Source organism: Platalea leucorodia (assembly GCF_965183815.1).
Source record: "Platalea leucorodia genome assembly, chromosome: Z".
Lineage (NCBI taxonomy): Eukaryota > Metazoa > Chordata > Aves > Pelecaniformes > Threskiornithidae > Platalea > Platalea leucorodia.
In genome coordinates, this window is record NC_138858.1 from 9,360,535 (window position 1) to 9,385,811 (window position 25,277).

The 25,277-nt window shown below is 41.8% G+C and overlaps 1 protein-coding gene across 20 annotated transcripts in view; it reads left to right on the forward strand.

Annotated features, from left to right (window-relative positions):
- The window catches only part of CELF4 (CUGBP Elav-like family member 4), a gene marked incomplete at both ends in the record, with an annotated part of 696,584 nt that overhangs the window by 401,544 nt on the left and 269,763 nt on the right, over positions 1-25,277 (forward strand). For 14 of the 20 annotated variants that reach the window (XM_082337389.1, XM_082337406.1, XM_082337396.1 and 11 more), the window contains one exon: positions 4,280-4,328. In XM_082337389.1, coding sequence (XP_082193515.1) covers positions 4,280-4,328 — 49 coding nt within the window. Of the gene's footprint in view, positions 1-4,279; positions 4,332-25,277 lie in introns of all 20 variants that reach the window. The other 6 variants (XM_082337403.1, XM_082337393.1, XM_082337405.1 and 3 more) reach the window with 1 other exon arrangement.

A 25,277-nucleotide genomic window follows, 5' to 3' on the forward strand; every position in this document is an offset into this window, starting at 1 on the left:
GTAGCATCCTCCTCTTCTCACTTTTCCTTCCTGTCTCAGATCATATTTGAAGCTACTCAGGGTGTCTCCATCCTTTTTTATTTTCTTCCCTTTCTTTTTCTTTTTATCTCTGCATTTGTCCATTCTCAAGCCTGGTAAAGCATTAGTCCTGGTTAGAAACACCAGGTATATTAATGACTAATGAAAAAGTGAGTGAGACAAAAAAGGAAAGGGTAGTAAGAACAGTGAGAGGAAGAAAGATAGAGACAGTGAGAAATCAGCTGTCTCTGCTTCCTACTCTCCTTTCCCAGGTGATCCTTCTATCTGCTCTAAATTAATATCAAAGCCAGAGGGAACACAAAAAGGTTGGTGGGGAAGAAAACAACAACCTTAGGAAAAAAAAAAACATGATGCAGAAAAGTGCCTGTCCCCTGTATAATTCCTGCAGTGGCCTGTAGCTGATGGTGCTGAGAAAAATACAGCAGCAAGCTCTGACATTTCATTTCTGTGGAGAATTGAAAAAGGGCCTGCTGTAATTCATCGCTTCTTGTAACTCAAACCCTTTTTGCCAGGAGTACCTGCGCTGTCTTTTAACAGTGACACCACGGTGGCTGTAATTGGACATGAAAAATGATGTCATGTTTCTATTTGCAGGGAGGACTGAGGTGGGGGTAGGTGGGGCAAGTGGCATGTTGGTGTGAGAAGATGACATCTGGCATTATTTGAATGGGTTGATTTTAGGCAAAAGGAAGGAAAGCCAAAATGAAGGGTATGAAGTGTAATAAGTATGATCATCTTGTCCAAGGTGTGCAAAGGTGATAGTAAAGGTGGTTTTCAGCAGAGATGAATGTGCAAAGGATCAAACAAAAATGAGAAGTATAATGCACCTGAAGTTCTAACTCCTCCATCAAATCAAGTGTTTATGGCATTTGTGGGAAAAGGACGTGCATCCCCTCTTCCTGAATCAAATGCTGGATCAGCCTACCTAGGTCTTTCCCCATGTTGCCAAATCTCTTTTGAAGACTTCTAGTGATAGGGATCAATAAAACCCCACAGCCACATCTGTGGTTCCTATGATCCCATGTGGATACACATGGTATTAATCAGATTTGCTGACTGGCAAATCTTTCTCCTAGCACACTCTCAGGGTCCACCAAGACAGGACAGATATTAAATATATTCATATTAATATTCCCCCAAACACTATTCAGAAGACTGCAGTTTGGAGTATAAACTTTAGTTTCTTTGCATTCAACCCATGACAATTCCCAGCTGAAGAATAAGTAGAGAGCTTGAACCTCTGAATTCCCTTCTCCCCAAGAAGGCATTTTCCCAGACTGGGGAAGGTATATCTTTCTGTCATTTTATTTCCCCACTTAGCCCTTTTCTGCTCCCCATGCCAGCTCCTTGCTCCCAGAGTATCTGTATCAAAAAAAAAAAAAAAAAAAAAGTTCTGTAGACAGAGAGAGGAAACTTAATTATTTTCCTCACAGTGTTTCTCCCTATAATTGGTGTCTTTCATGTCAAGATGATCTCAATTTGTATTATGGGCTCCGTGCAGGCAGGACTTTCTCTTTGGTCTATAAAGAAATTGTCAAGTGTATAAATCATAATGTACATTAAATTACACTAGCCTTTTACTTATTAATTTCCCTGTTTTTTTCTTCCCCTGTTGGATGCTTATTCCCTTCCTCTCTTTTTTTCCCTGTCCTGGCAATTGTCTTCTTTTTCTCATGCCACAATCTACAAAAAAAAAAAAAAAACACAAAACAAAACAAAAAGAAACAAACAAAAAAACCTAAACAAATATTAGTCTCCTCTCATTTTTGCTCAAGGATCTGATGATCTCCACTGCCTTTTGCAAACTGACCACATCTAATTCAACAACAAGTAGGAAGAGCGCTGTCTAGTTTTTCTAAAGGCTGGATTCAAAGCTTATTTGAGTTCAGTGGGGATTTTCATGGCCTTTAGCAGGCTTCAGCTCAGTACCTATGTTGGTAAATCTATGGAGTGTTCTGCATTGCAAGGCTGTGTCCATTTTGGACTCCAGATGTTGTCTCTCAGGGCTGTATGCAGCACACCTCCTATAAATTCCTGGCTACTGTGACCATGCCTCTTACTAACTGCTTGGGATGCAGTCCTCTGACCATCCTCCTCTGACCCTTGGAGTTCAATTAGCCATTGTGTCCACATTAGGAACCCATAATATATAGTGTAAGTGCAGCTGTCAAAAGTTAACAGCTCTCAAGTCAGACCTTGGCACATGGATGGTGTCAACACCAACCTGCTGTAAACACAAACCAGTTGCAGTGGTTGAGCAGCTGGGAGAAGTTAAAGCGCAGTAAATCGGTAGCTTGATTTGATTATCCTGTGCGTGAGAACCAAGATGGGGTTCATCTCACCTAACTCTAACTGCACAGGCTACCTTTATGATCAGCGGAGAGGAGCAGGCACTGCGGAAGACCATTCATCCTTTTCATCTCAGACACCAATCTTAATAATGGCTTAAAATCACACTTTTTAGACATGTGGAGTTACATGATGTAAATTACCCTCTTCATCTGTGTGACGTCAGATCTTTAAATGTCTGTAACAGCTAGCTGCTCACATATGGTTACAGAAGCCCTATGGCAGGATGTCCATCCTGCCTCCTCCAGCCCTGCTAATATCTTGTGATACGTGTGTCAGCAACAGATCTTTGTAGTTGCAGAAGCAGGGGCCGATGCAAGGTTTATCAAGTAGAAAATTCTTTGTTGGTTTTAGCACTTCGACTCTCTGGAGTTTGTTGGATGTTACAGACATATAGGAGAGCAGAAATTGCTCAGTATCGTCTGGAGCCATTGATCCTTCTCTTCCTGAGTGCAAGTCTAACTGTAGTCAGTTTATGGCTAAGTATATTTTCCTCTTGAGACAACAATGCAGCAGGATCTGCTAGGCTCTTCATCATCTTAACCTACTTGTCAGCCAGCTTGATAACTTTTTATTACTAAATATGTGTGCAGAGCAATTAGAATAAATCTGAATGATTATGAACTACTTTCAAAAAAAAAAACGGAAATTAGGAAAAAAAGAAACAAGAAAACTAACAGCCTTGCTACCCAATGTAATTAGCCACAAATAAGGGAGGGATAGTAACACCTGAAGGCATGCTGTGACACTCATTAGCCACTTTGTAGTCTGACTTTATTGGGAAGCAATATGTTGGGAGACTCCCAGTGCCTTCTGACTTCCTGCTCCTTGTGATGCTTGTTTGAACTTGCACTTTCTTTGGTTGCCAAATCTAAAGGATAATTTCATTCCACTCAGGAGTGGTCACACAGAGATATTTTGAATAGTCCACCTGCATAGGGTATGGATTGCTTTAAGTGATGGAGAAAGAGGCAGGGAAGGGCTTTCACATTAAAATCTCAGCTGGTTCTAATCCAATCTGCATCTCTAGCCGTTAACAGGAAGGGTATATCCTCACCCCTGTTTATCAGACACCCACATCGTATTTGGCTCTACCAGAGAAGATGATTGTGGACAGCTGTTGCCTTCTCTCCTGGGATTGAGCAGCTCTGGGCATAATGATGGTCCCCAATCCTTTTGTTGAGAGAGAGGGATAAATTGGAGAACATAAACCCTATTCACAGCATGATGGCAAGGTTTTTATACTTGCTTATGTTCTGATGTGAGAAAGGAAAAAGCAACAGGGGGAGATGTTTTGACTCATATCCTACCCTCTCCCTCCAACAAAACCCCTCATTATCCAGCACTTCTGCAGCATGTGGACAAACCAGATCCAACTCCATTCCCCAAGTGTGAAATGGAGTCTGCTATATTACAGGTGACTATTCTACAGTGGAGGTGGAATTCACTTTTCCATTTTCTTTTCATCATGCTAATCCCAAAAAATCTTTGCAATTAACACTTCCCTGATCCTGAGGTTCTGACAAAGCATTTCTGCTCTGACACAGTAGTGTTTCCAGAGGAAACTATTAGAAATTTAAGAACTTATGTTTAAAATTTCACGACCTGTGTGAAATGAGTCAGATCCCTCTCCCAATGTGATTCAACAGAGCCCCTGTCAGGTAAATGGGGTGACACTGGTTTACCTCAGACCAAGAAGCAGCCTGTACTCTTAATTTACTTCTTTGCTTACTAATTGCTTTTTCCCCCTCATGGAGTAAATTCTGGTGCTAACTATGATGCATGGTAAAAAAAAAAAAAAAAAAAAAAAAAAACCCAACAAAGCAAACTTCTGTATATGAATGTTTGATTCTACCATTAATTATGTGACTCTCTTTGCTCTTTCTTACAGATGAACAGACCGATCCAGGTGAAACCAGCGGACAGCGAAAGCCGAGGAGGTAGTTGACTGCATTGCTTTCAGCCACAGTGCTAAGTATAATTGTTGTCTCTGGCTTCTCTCAGGCAATGTACTGATCAATTAGTAACGTAATCACTGCCAAAGAAATTCCCTTTGCAGCAAAGATTCTCTTTATTAAATCTCCTTTACTTCGTCTCGCTTTCTTCATATTCAATTATTATTTGATTTTAAAAGGCAGGCAGGTGCCAGCGATTGCCTGGGAAACAAATAACTGCCTTGTTAAGAAGTGAAGCATCAGTCGCTTACTTAACAAAGTTTAACAGCGGTGAGGGCAATGTAGGTTTTTCAGACGTATGCTGGGCTGAGCTGCAGAGATGTTTAATTTTGTTGTGATAAAACAGGTATTTTATGGTTTCTCTAGCCATGTTGTTTCGCCTTGGACTGAAGCAACTCTGCTTTTGGAAAAAGCAAATTCTGAGGTAGCAGACTTTTCTGCACCTGTATCAGCTTATCTGGATAAACCTGTTGTGGAAAATGAAGACTTCTCTCAGTCTCAGGGAGTTATTCAGGATTTGCACAGGTGTAGTTGAAATCAGGAGCTGGTCTTTTGCTTTTCCATCCTGCACAGTGGATTTGGAAGGCTTTGCTAAGTGACTGTTCAATAGATCACCAGCGATAAGGTGTTTCCTGTAAAAGGTTTTCTACCAGAACTGATGTGGTGATACTTCGCCGTACTCTTCTAATAGGGACCCGTTTGTCAGATCAACACAGAGCTCACTGAGAAAGTGTGAGATGGTCCATTATGCTGGATAAATTACCATTCTGCATTTTTTTCTTATATCTGTACATTTATATGTATGCACGCATATATATAATGACATGGTGCTTCCTTCCTCTCTATCCCTATCTCTTTGTGAAAAAAAGGAGAGGCTCTTGCCCATATATACAGTAAAAACACTAGTGCTTACGTATCATATAAATGTGGGAGTAGATTTTGTCATTTAGTAATGATGTGGCTCAAATGTGTAAAAACTCTTTAATTACCACTGTGGACGTAAACTCTTCCTCATTCATGGGACAACTATCTTTGTGATGGCATTAGTGGAAATCCCCAGCAACAACTACTTAAAAGGAGTAAAATGCCTCTACAGAAAAAAGGCACTGAAATTATGTTCTTTTTTCAGTTGAAAGCTTTGGATTCCAGAGGCTTTGACTGCATCAGCGTGAGGCTGAAACTCTCCAGTGACTCAAGTCATTGGAAGACTTTGTACATAGCTTGTAGTTAAAGAGCTGGTGTTACTGAGTGGTGAAACTGGCAGGTCGACAGAGGCTCTGTAAGGAAGGACTGTGGTGCGGTGTAATTGCAGAGCAGGAGAAGAGCTCTGAGTGCTGGAAAAACGCCAGAAAGCTCAGGGATAAATATTGCATTTTTGGAGTCCCCATAAAGTAAATTTGGGGGAATTTGGCCAATGCTGGACAGAAAGTACTTGATGGGCTCTGCAATGGCAAGTTCTGCTATCAAGGGCCATGGTACTTTTCTGACCTGCAACAAAGGCATGTCACATCATATATCATCATTCAGTGGTTTTTAATAGAACCGGGTCAATTTACCCACTTTCCCTTCCCATCTGACGATCTGGCTCTGTGTCTGAGTAGGACTCAGTCTCAGTCTGGGCAGTTGTCAACACCGATCTCCTAGGGGAAAAGGGAAAGGCTCAGCTGCCTGAGCGAACGAGGCAACATTATGCACATTCCAGTGGAGTACGTGCCGACAGCGAGAGTGAAGGGAGGGCCTTTTGTCTATTTAATAAGACATACCAAAAAATAATAATTAGGCTGGCCAATTTGCTTAGTGTGCCTACAGGGTATGTAGCTCCCAATCACTCTTTTTTTTTTTTTTTAATGCAAATCACTAATGGAGAACACATGCCTGGCTTTCTGGGAAGGGTTTTCAAACTCTTACTAAGAGCAGCTGCTTTCAGGAGGGGTGGTTTAAACTGCAAAGGGCTCCAGTCGCGGTTTGATTCCACATTATCCGTCACACCAGTGGTTCCCTCCCCATTGTGTTTTAGCTAATTATCTCCCCAACAGACACAAACCTCATCTTTTGCCACCCTCTCCACTCCCATATTTCTCCTATTGGTGGTGATCATAATGCAGGGGCCAAGTGGGTGCACTCATCCTTGGCGTGAAAGACACGTTGTCCTGATTCCCCACTGACAAGCTACTTCTGGGCTGGTGATATTTCAGGACGGCATGACTCAAGGGCAGATATGGGAGAAAAGAACAATTGGCACTCAAGGGAGGCATTGTATGAAAACTTACGTTCTTCGCGAACCCACCAGTTAAAGCAGGCACGGCAAAGAGAATGCTAAAAAGGAGGCCATGTATCTTAGGAGCACATCAAAAGACTTCATTAGGGCTGCAAGATAAAGGTCAACTTCAACAACACAGAAACTTAAGTTGTAGCTTATTATACCCCATCTGTGTATCAGGATGGGACATGAGGGAAGAGGAGGGCTTGGAAGATGAAGCAGCTCTTCTGCACAGCACAAGTTTTCGGTCTGCCTAAAGCCCACGCTCTGAATACATGTCTGTCTTCTGGCTTATGGGGAGTTTTGGTGCCAGGACAAAGTATTAAAGAAGGAATGCAGTGCTCTTTGAAAATGTAGATGCAAGAAGGCTTTTATTGGAAGTGGTGAGCAGTATTCTTGAGGAAGTGAGACTGTGTTTTATATAGGGACAAATACTTGCATTTTGCTAAAACACAAATCTTTGACTTTTCCAGTAAGTTCTTCCCCAACCCAAAGCTGATGGGAGTCCAAAATTTACTCTCCCTCCCAACCAGATTCAGCTCAGCATTTTTTCCTGTTGTTCTGGAGTCTGGATTTGGTCTTTAACCCTTTCTGTGTCTTGATTCTCAGCTAAGCCAAAAGTGGGTGTGTTAGCATTTAGTGTGTGTGAGAATTTAGACTATCAACCCATCTAGGTTTGGGGAAGAATTCAAAATGTTGCTTGGCAGAAATTACACTCAACCCAATAAAATGGAAATGCTGAGTGTCCCTTGTTAGTTTTGCTGGTTTTATTATTTTGTTTGTTAATCTCCATATTGGACTAGGAGCAAGACAAAGAGCGCAATCTTTTTCAACAAAACTGGCATTATTTACACTTCCCTAATCTCACAGGAACTAGAAATGAATGTATTCTCAGCACATTTCTCTAGGGAAACAGTCTAAATTAATGGGAAAATTTTGCATTTTGCGCTCCTGCCTGTTTGTGCATGTGAGTTTACTCAAGCTACAAAATGTTATATAGGGGTATCCCTTCTACAAAATGGTTCATGAAGCTTCAAATACCTGATCAGAAGATCAGAGTCCTTTGACATTTTATAGAGACTTTAGCAGTGATGGAATTGATACAATATGATAAAAAGGCAACAGTTCTGTATTTTGTTCTGAAAAATCAGAGTATAACTCTAGCTCTATTAAGGGTATCTTAAAAGCTCTCATTGGCCTTTCTGTTCTCCAAATTCAGCTTGACTGTACAGAAACTACTTCACCATGAATTAGGTAGTCTAATATGTTTTTAGGGATGTAGGCTATAACTCCACGTTAAATTCTGAATATGACAAATCCTGGATAGAATTTTCTATTATTTTCATCCTGTTGTTGATGATTTTTCTTTCTTCCTTGTCTCATATTCAGCTCTAAAAATAGTATGTAGATATCAGTGACAAAGTTTTGCAAACTTAGGGAAAGATTTCAAGTCTGTTTTGTGGTTTGGGGCAAAAGTTTGGAGCTATTTCTTATTTTATCCACAATATCTCTAGCTCTCACTAGACAACCCTTGCTGCAGCTGGCAGGGTTAACCTATGATAAACGCAGCCCCGAGGTCCCACTAGGTTGTACAGGGAGTAACATTTTTTAAAGGGAAAGGATTCTCCCGCTACTCTAGTTGCACTCCATTAGTGATGCTTAGATGCTCCATTGCTCCCACATTCTTCTCAAAGGACAGAGGAAGATCCGTAAAGGAAGGCATGCAAAGATGCACGTGGTGTACTACCCAGGCCCAGTGTTGTCTCTACCAAGAAACACTTCACAGTGGTTTTGGGGTCCTCCTGCATTTTATGGAACAGATGCAGAAGGTTCCTGGACTAAAGAAAATAAAAAGCAAAGTCCAAAGTGGCTTAGAGTTGAAAGGATGCAATGGCCTGCAGAGACAGTGTTGAGAGATTTACAGGACAGTTCATCACATTGCAGTGTTTTCTGCATCCAAGACTTCACAAATCTACTAAAGCTTTTGTTTGTGTTTGTTCTTTCAAACAAATTTGTTTGTGTGTGTTTAGAGGAAGCATGGGTAGTGTGTCTTTTTTTGTCTGCCGTTTGGGGGACATGACAGCAGCAGCTGGAAGGTTTGGACTTCATATTTCAACTGACTTGCACCGTTTCTCTACCCGTTAGTCAATGTGCAGGCTCTGAAATTGTCTGCTTGGTTATGGTCTGCTTCAGAGCAAAGTGTCCAAGAACTCATTTACAATAAACAGCAAAACAGTGGTGCCTTGTTCATGCACTATGATCTGTTTTTTATTCCCTTCCATCAGCTCAGCAATGATGATGGGGCCAGAATGGCTTCTCCATGGTTTCTGAGCCCTATTTTTCTTTGGGACAAAAGTCTGGATCTACTTCTTATTTCATCCAGGCCATTTCTAACTCTCACTAGCTCTCTGCTGCAGCTGGCAGAGTTTATCTGTGACAAACACAGCCCCAGGTCCCACTAACTTGGCATTTAGCTGTTCTCCCTTTAACTGATCAGAATTCTGTGGCTTCTGCTGATGGCCAAAACCTCTCAGGAAGCTTTTCATCCAGGTACTAGCCAGATCCAGGCCTATTTAGGTGCTGAAATCAAGATTGATTAATTTGTGTTCACACTGGCATAACAATGTCATGGAGAATTATTTCCTTCTTCCTTGGAAGCTTTTTGCAAAGAGAAGGTTTGGTTGCCCACCAGAAAGGTCTGAGGAAGAGAGTTAAGGGTAGATGGCAATCTTGGCAAAGCTCAGCATCTCCTCTCCTGCACTGCTGGAGGTTAGGCTATGCCTGCATGCAAGAAGTCCTGAAGTCTGGGACTATGCACATATCAGAGTTGTACCTTTGTAATTCACATCTCTTCCTTATCTCTGAGCCACATGTGTTGCCTGGCACATCAAAGTCCACGGAAGCCACTTTACCAGTAGTTCCCTGTTTTGTACCTTTGGTGAGCTTCTTTAAAAGACTTCCCACCCCAAAAGCTGTAGAGCAGGCTGAGGGAATGTCCTGTTTCCAGGTGGTAATCCATACAACCTACCTTTATGTGGCTTGCCACAGCTCTTTCTTCAATTGCTCATCCCTTTTTTCCTTTATGGTCCCCACGCCCATTCAGCAGGAGAAGGCAGATGGCACTGGCAAACACCCCAGGGAGACAGATAATGTTCTCCCTTCTCACAGTTGGGGGAAAAGATCCAAGCTTATTTCTCTATGAACATATCCCCATTAACTCTTTCAACATTGCCATGAGCCCAGTATGACTCACCCTAATCTTTTATAGCTCAGGTAAAGCAAGGCACAGACAGGGACTTGCAAAGATCACATAGCATACATATGCCAGCCTTTGCTGCAAGCATTGCACTTGCAAGGCTAAGACTACTAGTTGGAGAGTAACAGCTCCTGTCTTCACACTTTATGAGGTCTGGACTCAAGACCTTGGGACAAATCATTTACCATACCAGGGGCCTCATATTCCCCTTTCTTTCTGTCGGTGCCCACAACAGTTTAAACAACATCTCTCTCCCTCCTAATCTTCCATTGCAGTTTGAAAGGAGATTTCCAACTCCATACCAAATCTTCTTCCTAAGTCTCATACATCTCCTCTTCCTCAGATTTGCCCCAAACATGATTAATCATGTTTTGTACTTTTCTTGCAGGAGGAATTAAAATAAAACAAAACCACACCCAAATCTAAATGTCTTCTCTCTATTAATTACATATCCAATAATAAAGAGCACACGGGTGCTGAGTTGCAGTATCTCTGTGTGAAGGGTAAAGAGAAGGAATGACTGTTTAAAAATAATCTAATATTCTAGTAAAAAAATCTGCTGGGAGAGGAGATGAGCTCATGAGTTGAAGAAAAAAGAAAAAGCAAGAACCTAACCAAAAGATCTTGATATTAAATTGAGAGACAGCTTTCTTGCCTCAGAGGCTGGGGAAGCATCAGGACCAACAGAAAGCCTTAGTGTCATTGATAGGGTGGGATTCTGAGGAATGGCTGTCAGAGATGCTGTAGTATTGGGAGGGAGAGATGTCAGTGTCTTGAAGTGTGTTCACCTCTCTGCCCATCTGGTCAAGGGCTGGGGAAGGAGCTCAGCCTAGGACCACAAAGACCACCTTAGTCATCCCACAGTCTTGAGCATCACTCTGAACCTCTCTGGTCTATATGTCCTGGTTTTCTTCCCATGTCACCAGGGATGCATTGAGTCCAGGACAGAATCAAGAAATTCACACAGATTTGGACATTATTCCTTTCTCTCAGTTCAGGTGAAGTCACAGTCTTTGAAAGGCAGAGCCAAGCTTTAGACCCCGTTGTGTGTGAAGGAGCCTTCTACAGCAATGCTCAAACAAACTGCGTTCAAAGGGAACCTGTCCATTGGGTTTTATTCCAAGTCTGAACATCTGTTAAAATCTGTAATGTTTTTCCTTTAGCCCTAAAATAAATCTGATCTAGAAAGACCATTTTAGTACTCATGAAAATCTTCTCTTTCTAGCTGTGTCTTGTTGTGGGACTGATTACAGTCAATGGGAAATGAAAGTCTCCTGGTTTATTGTGGAAATTCAGAATTGCATGACCTTACTGAGAGCTGACTGTTGTCCTCACAGGGCCATATTTTCAAGCAGGCAGAATGTACCAGCATGCAAATGGATCAGTTAATTCAAAGTGGCCCTGAATGACCCCATTTGTGCTCTCCACTGTCCGGTAAAACTTAATTCTGGGAGATAAAAAAGGCTCCGGTGGATTCTCATCTGTAGTGTTTTATATTCAATGACACTGCTGAAGGCTGATGTGCTCCATTCCACGTTCACCTGCTGAAAGAATATAAGGGACATCAAACTTTTGTTCACGTCTGCCCTTTTCATCGTGACTGAAATCGATGGAAGAGTGCCCATCAACAGGAACTGGAAAAGATCCACAGGACATTGTGTTCTAGCACATGTCCTATGGACAACCTTTTAAAATCAGGTCTTAAGGGAATAAAAAGAAAAAAAATTATATTGTACTTTTTCCATAAAGCATCTGTAACCTAATAGTTTACCGACAAGAAGGAGGAGAGTCTAGAGCAGAGCCTGGGGAGAGGCTGGGGAGCTCATTGCCTTGAGGTTTTGGTATTGGTTCTTTTCCTTGCTACCACATGGCTTGTGATCAATTATGTAACTTCAGTTCACTCCACCTTCTCACCCTTCCTGCATTGCCTGCTTAGGTTGTGATATGCTTTTATTTGCTCATTTCTTGTGGCTAGTGCCTTTGGCATTCATGCAGGTCAGGCTGTCAGTGTTAAAGGGTTAAGACACCAGTGAAAGCCTGTAGCTGTGCCCAGAATGATGTGTACAGGACCAAAAATCAAGTATGGCGGACGATCGAGGGCCCTCACACTGCAGAGTGATATTTGGAGGTTTTTCAGCAACAGGGCAAAAATGGAAGAAATGGTGGGAGGAGGAGAGTGGAGGAAATAAAAAATGTAATCCTATAATAAATTCTGCCTTTGTAAATATAGCTCAACCTCCTAGGTGAACTCAGGGACACATTACAACCCTAGTATCTTTTTTTTAATGTAAAGGTTGCTTGTCAATGGGGTTTTATACAGCATTAATAATACATTTATAGATACACTCCACAATTAATTGCAAAGCATTTATGGCACTGAACAGTTAGAATGCATTATGATAATCACTCCTCATGCATTGACTTTATTGTAAAGGTTTTGCTGATCATTATAATTGGCTTGTTATTACACAGGGATATAATAACACCTCTCTGTATAGTAGTTTATGGCACATCAATAGCGAATGCATTCCCTTTATTGGAAGAAATGTACATTTTATTAGAATATAGCTGAATAAGTGCAATCCATGTAGACAAATGAAGTTTCTAATGAACTGTCTCACAAAAGAGTGGAAATAACAAGCCATTTATTATGTATTTTTCTATTGACAAACTTGTAGTTATGGTTACATGGGCATTTCTTTAAAAAATGGAAGGCATATTTTGCTCTTCTTTTGGAGAAGCATTTGGGGGAAAGGGAAGATATAGGCCATTTTTCTGCCTGATGTTGAATAAAGTAAGGGTGACTGATGCTCAGACCTCACAGATTTCATTTGCTTGTTGAGATTTTCCAGGCTTCTTCCTTGTGCATTTGGTCTGACATTCACAAAGCATCAAAATGTTCTCACACTGAGCCCAGCTCCTGGAGCAGTGGTACACTAACATCCTCTATACAGTCAGCAACTAGTTAGGTATGAGGGGCTTGGTGTTGTCCTTACTCCTGTTGTGTGGCTTCTTTTTCTGTGTTTTACCAAGTGATACTTGGTAAATGTACAAATGCACAAGCAATCCCTGGACAAGGCTTGTAATGCATAACATGCAATCTCTCTCCCCATGTCAAAATGATATTGTTACTCCTTGCTGTACCACAAAGGCAGAGGTCTTAGAAGAGGCTCGGTGCAAAATGTGATGTAAGGAGGAATGACAAAGAGAAGAATTAGTACAAAGGAAACTGAGGCATCTGGCAGAAAACTCACTGGTTGCAGGTCACTTAGATTTGGGATAAAAAGAGACATGTTTTATAGTTAACGACAAAAAATGCTGTAAGGTATCCAAAGTTATTCCCCTGCCTACCATCATTATTCTAGGTCTGAATTTCAGTTCTTTCTGGCAACTTACAGTTGCGTGTATCTGACATACACATGTAATTAATGTGTATTTGTTTATTCATCTATCCCCAACTGTAATCAATGTTAACCAAGTACCTAAACACTTTTAAAAGCCTGAATCTAGATAAATAAGTTTGTTGTTTCCAGATCTGGTACAGTGCATACAGTTATATTGCTCCCTAAAGTATTGCCAGGGTATAAACTGAGTTCAGTGTTCAGCACATAATGTTGTGTGCCCCTTTCTTCATGACTGTCACTTGTTTATTGCATGCTTGCAAAGACCTTTGACTCGAGAGTAATCCAGGGTCTTTCTGGAAAGTGAGTTTTAGTTTGATGTAAGAGCTAGGAAATGTCTGGACTATAGTCAGTACCCTCAGCTGCTGGCACACAGAGGTTACAACTGAGCAATTTAAAATAAGACTGGCTCAACCCTGCAGTTTCGATGCAGACTGAACTCTCTCTTCTCTGAGTGGGAATTTCAGTGAGAAGGGTTTTGCCCCTTGCCTGCTGAGATCCCAGATTATAGTATCACAGCTTTCAAGAAGTTTTGAGACTCAGGAGATACTGGAGGTCAAGAAAACTTTTCTCCATGTCATACACAGCATTTTCCAATTGCTATACGTATTTTGCAGTCTGTATGTGAAATCAGTTTGGGACGTAGAAAATCCCTATGTAAATAATTTAGCTCTCTGAGTAAACTATATCTAGTGCTTTTACCCAGAAAGTGGGCCTCTTAGGAGCCTTGGACTTAGGGACAGATGAAATTTTCAACAAGGCTTCTGTGCCACTGTCCTTAAAGTGTTATTTCAGGCAGGATTCACTTTGCCTAGCTTTACTGCCTACATATTAGGCATATAGTCTAAGTTAGTCATCTAGTCTCCTCCTATGGACAGTGGAGGGAGAGAGGCACTTCTAAACTGTGATTCATCCCATCCTAAGACAGAAGGGATAAATGGTGCTCGGAAGTTTCCCTTCTCTCCCTCCATTGAATCTGGAATGAACCTACGGCAATTAAATCAGATTTAGATATCTCACTTGTAGACACTTGAAGAGAGGTAAGTTGAATCACAACTTTCACTTTTGCATGCCACACTTTTCCATCTGTATCATATGGGTGATGACTGATACTTGACTTTTCTGAAACCTTAGTTAAGATCTATGATTAAAAATTGCTACATAAAACCAATGGATTGTAGGAGATGCTGCGGTTTTGTCCTAAAAAGGAAAGGCATCTTTCTCCATTAATATGTTTGCTTCATAATGTCAGGGGAAGAATAGGAGGGGTTGCATCCCAATCAGCCTGAGCAATAGAGATAATCTGATCAATTTTAATTCCTCTTTAAAGTCAATTTCCATCTTCATTTTTGTATTTGGGTTTGCTACCACTCCCATTCTCATGGCAGAAATGAACTCAAAAAAAAAAAAAAAAAGGGCTTCAAATTAAAAGCAGTGTGTAACATCAGTGTCTTTAAAATGTGTTTTCATAATTAAGAAAAATATTTTTATCTTTGAAACCAGCTTGTTTTGGAATCTGTGATGGAAAATGAATATGGCCCCTTGTAATATCATTTGTAGAGAGGTAATTTTCAAGGCAGCCCTGCACTGAAACATTTTCCCCCAGGGAGGACAAACAGTTGGCTTCAATTAGTGAGGAACTGTTTCCTTTCTTTTCAATTTTAAGGACAGTCTTGCAGCCTGATCCTGCACAGAGGAATAAAAAACTCTACACAGGGCAATGGACTGCAGCTTGGAAGACTGAGGCTTAACTTCTTGCCTTGCCACAGATTTTCTCCTTGACCTTGAAGAGGTTACTTAGGGTCGGGCTATTATTCTAAATCCATTTCTATCTGGTGACTAATATTATCTTTAACTGGCTGAATATACAAATAAAACTGGCCGAACATCTTGCTCTGATTCCAGTTTCCTTCTATAAAACAGCATTGATGCTGCAAGGATACATGCATTAAAGATTATTAGGTGCTCAGGTTCTCTAATCATTAGTTCCACAGAAGTAACTTGGTTAGATAAATAGAGATGTTCAAAAGTGTCAAATGTGTTTCACTGCTCAAATCTCACATAAAGTCAATGGGCCTTGGGTGTCTAAATATTCCCTTTGAAAATCTCCCCAAATAATGATGCTCTTCCAAATAGTTGGAGCCAACTTTGTGGGGCTGATTCCTCTCACTTTTACAGTGGAATCAAGTCAGACTCCTTCCTTTAGGAGATGCTGCCTGTTCATGCTTGTGGGAATTGCAGCAGAACACATCCCATGCCAGGGCAGGCTTGTTTCATAACACAAACTGAGATTTCCCAATGAACAGGGCTAGAAGAGCATTAAAAATAAGGAATAAGTAACTCAAATGTATTAGGACTGGCCATAGTAGAGGGATGCTTTATTGTAGCATCAAACCTAGTATGCAGGAATTCATAGCTAGTAAAATACTTTCTGCCCATGAACTGCCATATGAATGGTAATTAATTCCCCCAGATCCTTATTTTATCCATCTCTTGAGTCACTGATGAATGGCCAGATGCATTGATTATAAACCACAAAATACTGACACTTCTAAGCAGCCATCCAATTAACATGAAATTATGTTGCCACAATGTAAGGTACATTGCATGAGTTGCTTTCTTGGATTTTTTTTTTCCAAAATGACTATGAGTATTATTATTATGAATAGCTAATGAAGAAGAGATGTGGGAGAACGGGCCAGAACCTCAGGCAAGGGGGAACAAAGGTAGTATGAATTTAATGACTTTAGACATTGGACTGAACCAAAACAGTCTCTCCACTCCCTAGATCAGAAATCTAATTATTTACTCTCTACCTTTTGGCAGTGCCTGGGATACCAGTTATGAACCATGACACCAAGTTCATTGTACAATACAGAACAGATGGAGGCCCTCTTTTCCTTAAGAGCTTACTCTCTAAAGATAAGACCAAATACAGTGTCTGGATGCAGACCTGTCATATAGTGTCTCCCCAGATGTGAGAAAAAACATTGTGCTGGGTTGCACAACTGGGAGCAAAATAAACATAAGGACACGGGCTGTGGAGTTAGGGTCTACCTGAGGAAAGGAAACATTAAGGACAGCCTTCAAGCAAAGCTCCTTTTGGGGGCACATCCTCTGACACAAAGCAAGTGACATCCTGAATAACATATGCAAGACCTTAAGCTAATAGGATGGCCTCCTTGACAAGGACCCTACTCCTGCACACTCATACCACATGGTCTTGATTGGCATATTTGGTCACTGCTAAGGCCAAGCAGCTCTCTTTGGTGTACAAGTTTGCTAGTGGAAAAGAAACTGAGGTTCAGCAGATGCCTGAGAGACACACTGCACTTACGGGGAGCCCATTGTGCCACCGTGCCACTCACTATAGCAGAGACAGGTCTGTGGGAGAAACAAGGTTGCAGGAGGAAACTGGGATGTAGCGGTCCCTGAATACCATCTGTCTTTTTACAGGAACCTCTTCAAAGGGACCAGAACCACCTAGAAAAAAACAAGGGTCAAACACCATGTTTCACAATAGAAATTCAAATCCTGATGCAAGTATATTCTCCAGTGTTTACAATTAGATGAATTTATCCCTGTCTCTCCTTGATCTCAGTGTGTGATCCAGCACTCTTCCCTGGTATTACAGGCGATGTGGTTTTTATTAGAGCCTGTAATGTTCCCTTATTGAAGTTTGGACTTTGAGAGGAAAGGCCAGTACACTGGAGCACTAGCCATTCTTCTGGTGTTTCTGGCTAGATTAAAAGGAAATGAATAGGTTTTAGATCTAGAAGGAATTGTTAGATCTCATTTAACCTCTTGCATAAACTGACTCTAAAATTTCACCCAGACATTCTGTGCTGAGAGTTCTGGCTTGTATTTGGCTGAAGAATAAAGAAATTTAGCCAGAGAATGACTCTTTTGAGGCTTTAGCACAACTTTGATATCAAACAGGTGGAATTGCGGAGATGAACTTTCTGAAAAGCTTTTAATCATTTTGAAAATCAGTTCAATTAGTAAAGACACATTTTTGCAATCAGTTATGTGTAACAGCTAGAGATAGTAGGATATATTTTACAATCAAGATAATTTGGATGGAAACTTGCTTTTTGACCTAAATACATGTCTTCCCCTACCCCACGCCTCCCACGCACAAATCCAGGAGGGGCAATGTTTTCTTGGGTCAAAGTTTTCCAGGCTTTTCTAAAGAGACCCTAGAAAAGGCACAGCAGGGTCATAATCCTGAAACTGAACAGGTGAAAATCTTCATTGTGTCTACGGACACAATGGAGTTCATTCAGAGCACTGAGAGGGAAGCTTCCTGGAAAGTGGGTATTCACATGCAAAGGAAGCAATTTGTATGACTCCTTCTATACGGTTCCAGATGAGCGGTGCTGTCACTTCCCCCATACCATATTTCCATACCTACACAAATGTTTCTTCTCCTTGATTTTCTAGCTTTTTAGTCTCACCATGTGCCAAACAGGTGAGATGTTTCCAGTGCTTTTCAGAAAGTTATGCCATCCCCATCTCAATAGGAATATCTCACCTGCCTTAGATGGTGCCCATGGAAATGGGTCTTATTGCATGTTTACAGACATTGTAGAGTGACAGAATTTCCATGGGCAGATAATCAGGGAAAAAAAACTCCGTTTTTGCAGACATTAGTAACATGCCGACCTTTAACAACATCGCAAGCCTTCACTCTCTCTTTAAAGTATTACATCTGTCCTTAGGGGGAAAAACTTGTAGCTAAGGATTGAAATCAGCAGTGGATCATAATGCTGGCTATGCTATTCAATTGCCCTGCTGTATTTAGGATCCATTTATTTCTAGCTACTTTTTTCCTGTCTTGAATCTAAAAAAAGAAGTGACCAGGCTGGCAGTGACATGTGATTAATAGATTGCATCTTTAGAAAAGAGTTAGCAGAAGGAGATTAGCATTGCAGCCTATTATTTATTAATTAAATGCAGACATCCTATTTATACCAATGCTGATGACATTACTTCATGTCCATGCTTTGGGACTGCATTATCCATCCGGTCTTCTAGCATAGTAACGATTGTTATTAAGGTGGTGGATGTTGCTGGGCTCCTTCTGTCCCTTGCTTCTGTTATGAGCAGAAAAGGACAGCCCAGAAGTTAAAGGGCCAACCTGAACTTTTTATTCAAGTATCTGCTCTGTCACTGACAGCCTGGGTTACCTTGGCTGTATCTCTTCACTTCTTTGGAACATCACTGCTTGCTTTGGACCAAGGGAGATCTGTGCCTCCTGACAGCACAGGGTGCAGTGAAGAGTAAGAGTGCTAGGCAGTATGCTGTGTGAGACCTTTTCCGTTGTTTAAAGGAGAAAGGATTGCATTAGTGGTCATATACATACCTGCTGCTGCTATTTCAATTAGCAGAATGGGAAAGAACTTTCACAAGTAATGTCATTTAGCAAAGCCAGGGTAAAATATTATACTTCACATGACTCTTGTTTTGATAAGCTGATCTTCCTGTCTGCAAAGTGTTCAAATGGAAGTCCCAAAGCCAATTCGACCCTGAGATTTCCATTATTCCTAGTAGCTGTTTCCAAGATTCTGCCATTGCATGCAGGAAAAACAGCAAATAGGTGGCAGGACTGTGATCCCACCTCACAGTGGCTCATGGAAACCCATGGGTTGTTTTACCAGACATGAAGCTTGGGACAAGCAGATTGCTATAAGACTGTCCTCTCCTGCAGCCTTGAAAAAGAGAAAGACATGTTGGTCCAGGACACAATTCTGCTGGTTTTCTATCAAGAAGTATTTCTTCACCAGCTCCAGGCAGCTTATAAACAAATACATGGCCCTTGGTTGAACCCACTGTGATCACATGAGCCAGCAGAGCTCACAGACCACATACGTTTTGCCTTCAGAGTGAAGATGGAAATCCAGGGAAATCCTCACATTCACCAGTTGACTTCCTTGAAAAATCACAGGCTGGGTATCCACAATCCAAATGCTCAATTACCCCTGTAGAAGCATGTCAGAAATGCTTAGGTTTGGTAGGATTTCTTGACAAGGTATAATGTGCACTGTCTTCTGTGATTGTGTCTGGCTCTTCTTCCACCCGTTAAAGGACAAGTAAAATGCATGAACTAGTCTCTTAATGATATCTTCTCCATGTAAACAACTGCTTTCACTGTCAGCAGGACTTTCTATAGCCAGGGAAGCCAGTCTGGTCCTGAATGGGGGTAAGGTTTTCTCTGTACTCTGTGAAAATTCATAAATCTCCAGAGGTATAGAGACGAGGTCTGAAGCCAGTGTGTGCTCATGAAACTATTTAGGATTTGGTCCAAAGCTACTCAGACTCTAGTGGTCTTTGGACCAAGGCCTCCATGGAAGTTTTCCTGGAGAACAGTCCTAGCACCTGAACCTTAAACATCCTCTTACCATCAATTTGATGTTTGCTTATTTGGATTTTCTTCAGCAGTCATGTTCCCTCTCTGAAAGCTGAACATTGTAACAGCTAACAATTAAAAGCAAATATTGAAGAGTCTTTCAGCATTATCTACACCATGATACAATCTAAACACATGCAAAAAGACATTCAAAAGATGAATGAACAGAGTGAATGGGCTGATTTATCCTGGACTGTTTCTCATGGTGTGAAGTCTGCCTTTCACAGCCTGATGAAGTGCAGAGACAGTTAGTGGATTTGCTACCAAGAAGGGCACACATTCATTTCCCCTCCTGCAAATGTATTTAGAGCTTGAGATGTGAGCATAGGAGAAATTACAGCCAAAAAAACTACCACTGAAAATGCAAACTATAGTTTATTTTGGCAAGTTGGTGTTAAAAAGAATAGGTTGCAGAAACTGGCATAGAAATTTTGCAGAAGGATTTCTCCCTCTGTGTGTGTATGCTTCCGACTGTTTTTTTTTTCTTCCTTTCCTTTGTACTTTTCTGTCCTCCAGTTCTTGTAGTTTTCCACAGTTAGACATTGCTTCCTTCGGCCATGCCTCAAATATAAGCCAGTTGTGAACACATCCATTCCTGACCATAGAAAAGAACAGAGTGGTGTGCAAAGTGAAACTGCACTTCCTTCTTGTCTCCATAGCTGTGTCGGCAATGTAAAGCTCCTTTACCCACAAAGTGAAGAAGGGCAGAAAGCTGGCTTTAAAATAGATGCTACTCTGCTGGGTAATGTAGATGCACGTAGGTGTACATGTGGATGTACTTAGCCCTTCTGCAGCTCTGTCAGTGGCTCTCAAAGACTCTTTCAGACGAAATCAGCCTCTTTCTTTGCCTTACTCAGTGTATGGACAAGGAAACTGAGGAACAGTGAGTCATTGTGGTTTGGGAGTAGCACCTCATTACACAGCTTGGAGAAGAAGTCACGTCTTCTAAATCCTATTCAGTGCCTTACTTAAATTTGGCATTCTTTACTCATTTTATCCTCTTTCCCCACCTCAGCTTTGCATGAGTCTTCTCCAGGCTTTTGGAAGTGTGCTAGAAAGTGAATCAGAGAGCATAGGGGTACATCTGAGGGGAGTTTGGAGGGGAGTTCCCTCTGGGCCCAACCTGTCAGCACCCACCCATGTGCATCATCCCTGTGGACGGGGAACATCTTGCTGCTGGCATTGCAGGAAGAAAAGGAAAAGATGGTGCTGGCATACTGGAGAGTATGTAGCCCTATTTCTGACCTCCCTGCATCCTCTGTTCTGTAGGAATCCACCATCACTAGCCTTTCAGTTATATTATCTCCTGCATGCAGCCATGCAAACATGCAGTAAAACATGCACAAATGTCTGGTCACAAAAGGCTCAGCAACAGCTCTGTCCAAATAAAATCCCCCAGACAGAGGGTTGGGATATTGTCCTTTTAAAGCTCCTTTGAAGGTTTGATTTTTTTCCCCCTTTTTGCATAAATCTGTTCTACCTATACCACCCAAATCCCAGGAAATCTTAGAACCGTAAATACCCCTACAGCACAAACAAAATTGTGCTTCAAAGAAATTGTTCACCTTCTCAAAGCCATGGGCTTGCCCTTTAAAATGAAGGGCATGCTTCTGAAAAGCTCTTCTTCTCTTCCAGACCTTTGCTTGCAGCACACTTGCAGCTGTACCACCTTCACCAGTGATGGTATCATAGCTTCTCAAGCTCAGCAAGGACACTTGGCCCAGGGAGGCATTAAAGTGATGTCATCAAAATCCAGAAAGTGCTTTGTCATTGAGTTGTCATTAAAGCAACTCCTTAAGAAGGCAATAGGAGGCAATTTGCTATAAGTTATCCCATCTCTTGGCTGGGACCAATAAAACCCCTGCTTCTTCTTTTCAAAGGAAGTCAGACTTGTACAATCAAGCTGTTTGTAAGTGTATGCCTGGACCCATCTATCAGTCAATTTGTCAAGGGCTCCTCCTTTGAGCTTTGAACCCCCTGGGTAATTTAACCTATTGTTGATGGGGTGGAAGAGGTCCCAAAGCTATTGTGTTCCCATAAATTTCATGAAAATAGGCAGCCAGGCAGAGCAGAGCATTCTCATTAGTGCTCATAAGCCCATCTTCTATTAAACATCAATGAACTCATGGGGGTAGGGACATTGGAAGAGGGTTTACACATTTGGCTGCCCATGAAGCAACTTGTTTCAGTGTATGCACTCTGATGCCCTGTCAAGAGGCCTCCTGTAGTAACAGCTTCTTGGTTTTAACAGGATGTCAGACAGATTTCTTAGCTCCTTTCTGCTGATTTCAACAGTGCTTCACACAGCAGAAAAGTCAGCCTGCTTGTTGCATTTCCCTTTCCTCCCCAGCCAAACTCACCAGGGAGAGTTCCTGTGCATTGTTTAACAACTAGCACAACATCAGAGGTGGCTGCTTTTCAGTGACGAGTACCTGAAGGTAACAGGAAAAATAACACAGGCTTACAAAATGGTTCTGGTATATCAGCATAAAAAGCACTGTTCAAACATAAGCTGGTATCTGTTATTCAATCCCATCTTCAGATTGTGTAGATGGACTTCAGGGTTAAAAAAGTGTATTGGGTTTGCATGGCAACGTTTTGGTAGCAGGGGAGGTAGAAGGGTGGCTTCTGTGAGAAGCTGCTAGAAGCTTCTCCTACATTCAATACAGCCAATGCCAGCTGGCTCCAAGACGGACTGCCGCTGGCCAAGGCTGAACCCATCAGTGATGGTGGTAGTACCTCTGGGATAACATATTTAAGAAGGGGGAAAGAAACTGTGAAACAGTGACTGCAGCCAAAGAGAGGAGTGGGAATATGTGAGAGGAACAGCTCTGCAGACACCAAGGTCAGTGAAGAAGGAGTGGAAGGAGGTGCTCCGGGCACCAGAGCAGAAATTCCCCTGCAGCCCATAGTGAAGACCATGGTGAGGCAGGCTGTCCCCCTGCAGCCATGGAGGTCCATGGTGGAGCGGACATCCACCTGCAGCCCATGAGGGACTCCATGCCAGAGCAGGTGGATGCCCAAAGGAGGCTGTGACCCCACGGGAAGCCCATTTTGGAGCAGGCTCCTGGCAGGACATGTGGCCCTGTGGAAAGAGGAGCCCAGGCTGGAGCAGTTTTTCTGGCAGGACTTGTGACCCCACAGGGGACCCACGCTGGAGCAGTCTGTTCCTGAAGGATGACACCCCATGGAAGAGACCCACACAGGAGCAATTCATGAAGAACTGTAGTTCATGGGAAAGACTCATGTTGGAGAAGTTCATAGAGGACTGTCTCCCATGGGAGGGACCCCACGCTGGAGCAGGGGAAGAGCATGAGGAGGAAGGAGTGGCAGAGACGACACGTGATGAACTGACCACAACCTGCATTCACTGTCCCCTTGTGCTGCTTGGGGAGGGGAGGAGGTAGAGAATCTGGGAGTAAAATTGAGCCCAGGAAGAAGGGAGGGGTGGGGTGAAGGTGTTTTAAGATTTAGTTTTTATTTTCTCATTACCTTACTCTGATTTGATTAGTAATAAATTAAACTAATTTCCCCAAGTCAGGTCTGTTTTGCCTGTGATGGTAATTGCTGAATGACGTCCCTGTCCTTATCTCAACACACGAGCCTTTCGTTATATTTTCTTTCCCCTGTCCAACTGAGGAGGGGGAGTGATAGAGAGGCTTTGGTGGGCACCTGGCATCCAGCCAGGGTCAACCCACCACAGAAAGGTGTGTGAACAAATCTTTTTTTTCTTTTGACATGGTCCAGCCTATATCAGTTCTTCTTCCAAATCCTTTTGCATTAGTAGTGTTGAATTTTGTCTGTTCATCATGTGGAATGAATAAATCTGAGCTGTTACTCAGAGTGTCTCTGTTCATCGTGAAGTGCAGGAAAGCACACTCTGAAGGAGGCTTCTAAAGCCACACATGTATGGCAGGAGAGATGGTGCTTCAGCTTTGGTTCTGAAATCCCTGTGCTTTCCTGGATGGAAGTCAAATCTCTGGGCATTACCCAAGCATACCTCTGGACACAGGTATGCGGATGGAGGTGCTCACATTGTACAGTGTAATGTACTACAGGCAACCTATAGGTGAAGCTCTCTAGCAAAGACTTTTGATGTAGAGTTGATATACCTTGGCTACAAAGTGCAAGGAATCAGTGGAATAAAATAAATAAATAAATAAATAAATACATATATATATATAAAAAACACTTTTATTGCAAGGACAGCATTGAACAACAACTGGAATATACCCCCTGCTGGTACCAGTCATATGGCAACCCATATTTCAAAGAAAGACTACTTGAAATCAACGTCATGTCAGAGTTACTGCTTTTCATGAGCATCAGAAAATCCTCCCTCCCCTTATTTCTTTAGATCAAGATTTTTTTAGGCATATGCTTACAGTATTTGTTCTCATTGTAGCATTCTGGGTAAAAGAAAAGTCAGCTGAATTCCTTTTTTCAAAGAAAATCATACTAATCTGAATATGTGGATTTGCACATAACTAGGTAGTATGTGGGCTGTATGTGCACATGCATTGTTCAGGTCCTTTGTCTTTTTAGATTTTTTAAAAGTCAGTGGCAATTTTGCAGAAAAAAATTATTGGTTTTATTTTCAATTTGTCAAAGAATTTTTTTTGTTTTAGAATTCATTCCTATATTCTTTTTAATGAAAGTAGGAATGTCTTGTTTTCTTTCTTTCTTACCTTCTTTATTTCTTTCTTTTTTTTCTTTCTTCATTTCTTTCTTCTGCCTGCCTGCCTGCCTCTCTGTTAGGTAGTATCACCATAATTTCTAGAAGCTATAACAAGTACATGAAAGAATAGGACCAGGTTTTCTTCTTTTTAAATGGTGGTGACTAAGCAGTAACTCCACAGCAGTTCTTAAAAGTCAGTTTGATTTACTGTGGGGTACATTAGAGCAGGCTTTGGTATACATTATCGTGCCAGAGAAGTTGTTTATGTGTGTGGAAGACCAACAGGATGAAACTGAAAAAAGAGCTGGTTTCTATCCCTTCCCAATGAATGGAAACAGAAAACAGGAGAAGAGAGGAGACAGGGAAAGGGAGGGGGAGGCAATTCCACCAAGTGTCAAGAGGAGCATTTCTGGTGGCAAGAGTTCTACAGAGTGCTCTTGCACGCCATGGACCACCCTCTTTATAGCTGGATATGTGCAAAGTGATGAACCAGACAAGAGCAGGTAGCTTGGCAGCAGGAGGTGTTTATTTGCTGAGGTTTATTTGCTGAAGGTAGTCCACTTTCTGTGGACATCACTCACCCCCACCCTCACAATTAGATTATTTGGTCCAGATAATCTAATTTTCTTCACTCGAAACATCAAGCTAGGAATTAAGTGAGGAATGTCTGTCTCAAGTATCTCCAGTGCTTCCTGACTGTGTGAAGAAACAAGTCAGGAGGAGGACAGAGGTTTGCAGAGTTACTTCTAGTTACCTAAAACTTACGATTATCCCTTTTAGCTTAGCCTCACTGGGGGGAGAATGACCTCAGAGCAATATCCCAACCAAGCAGGATTGAATTACAGCCTTTGCCATCTAGCAGTGCAGCCAACACAGGGGAAAATCACCTTTGCACTCAGGTGATGTTAAAACAGTAATACTACTTGTCTT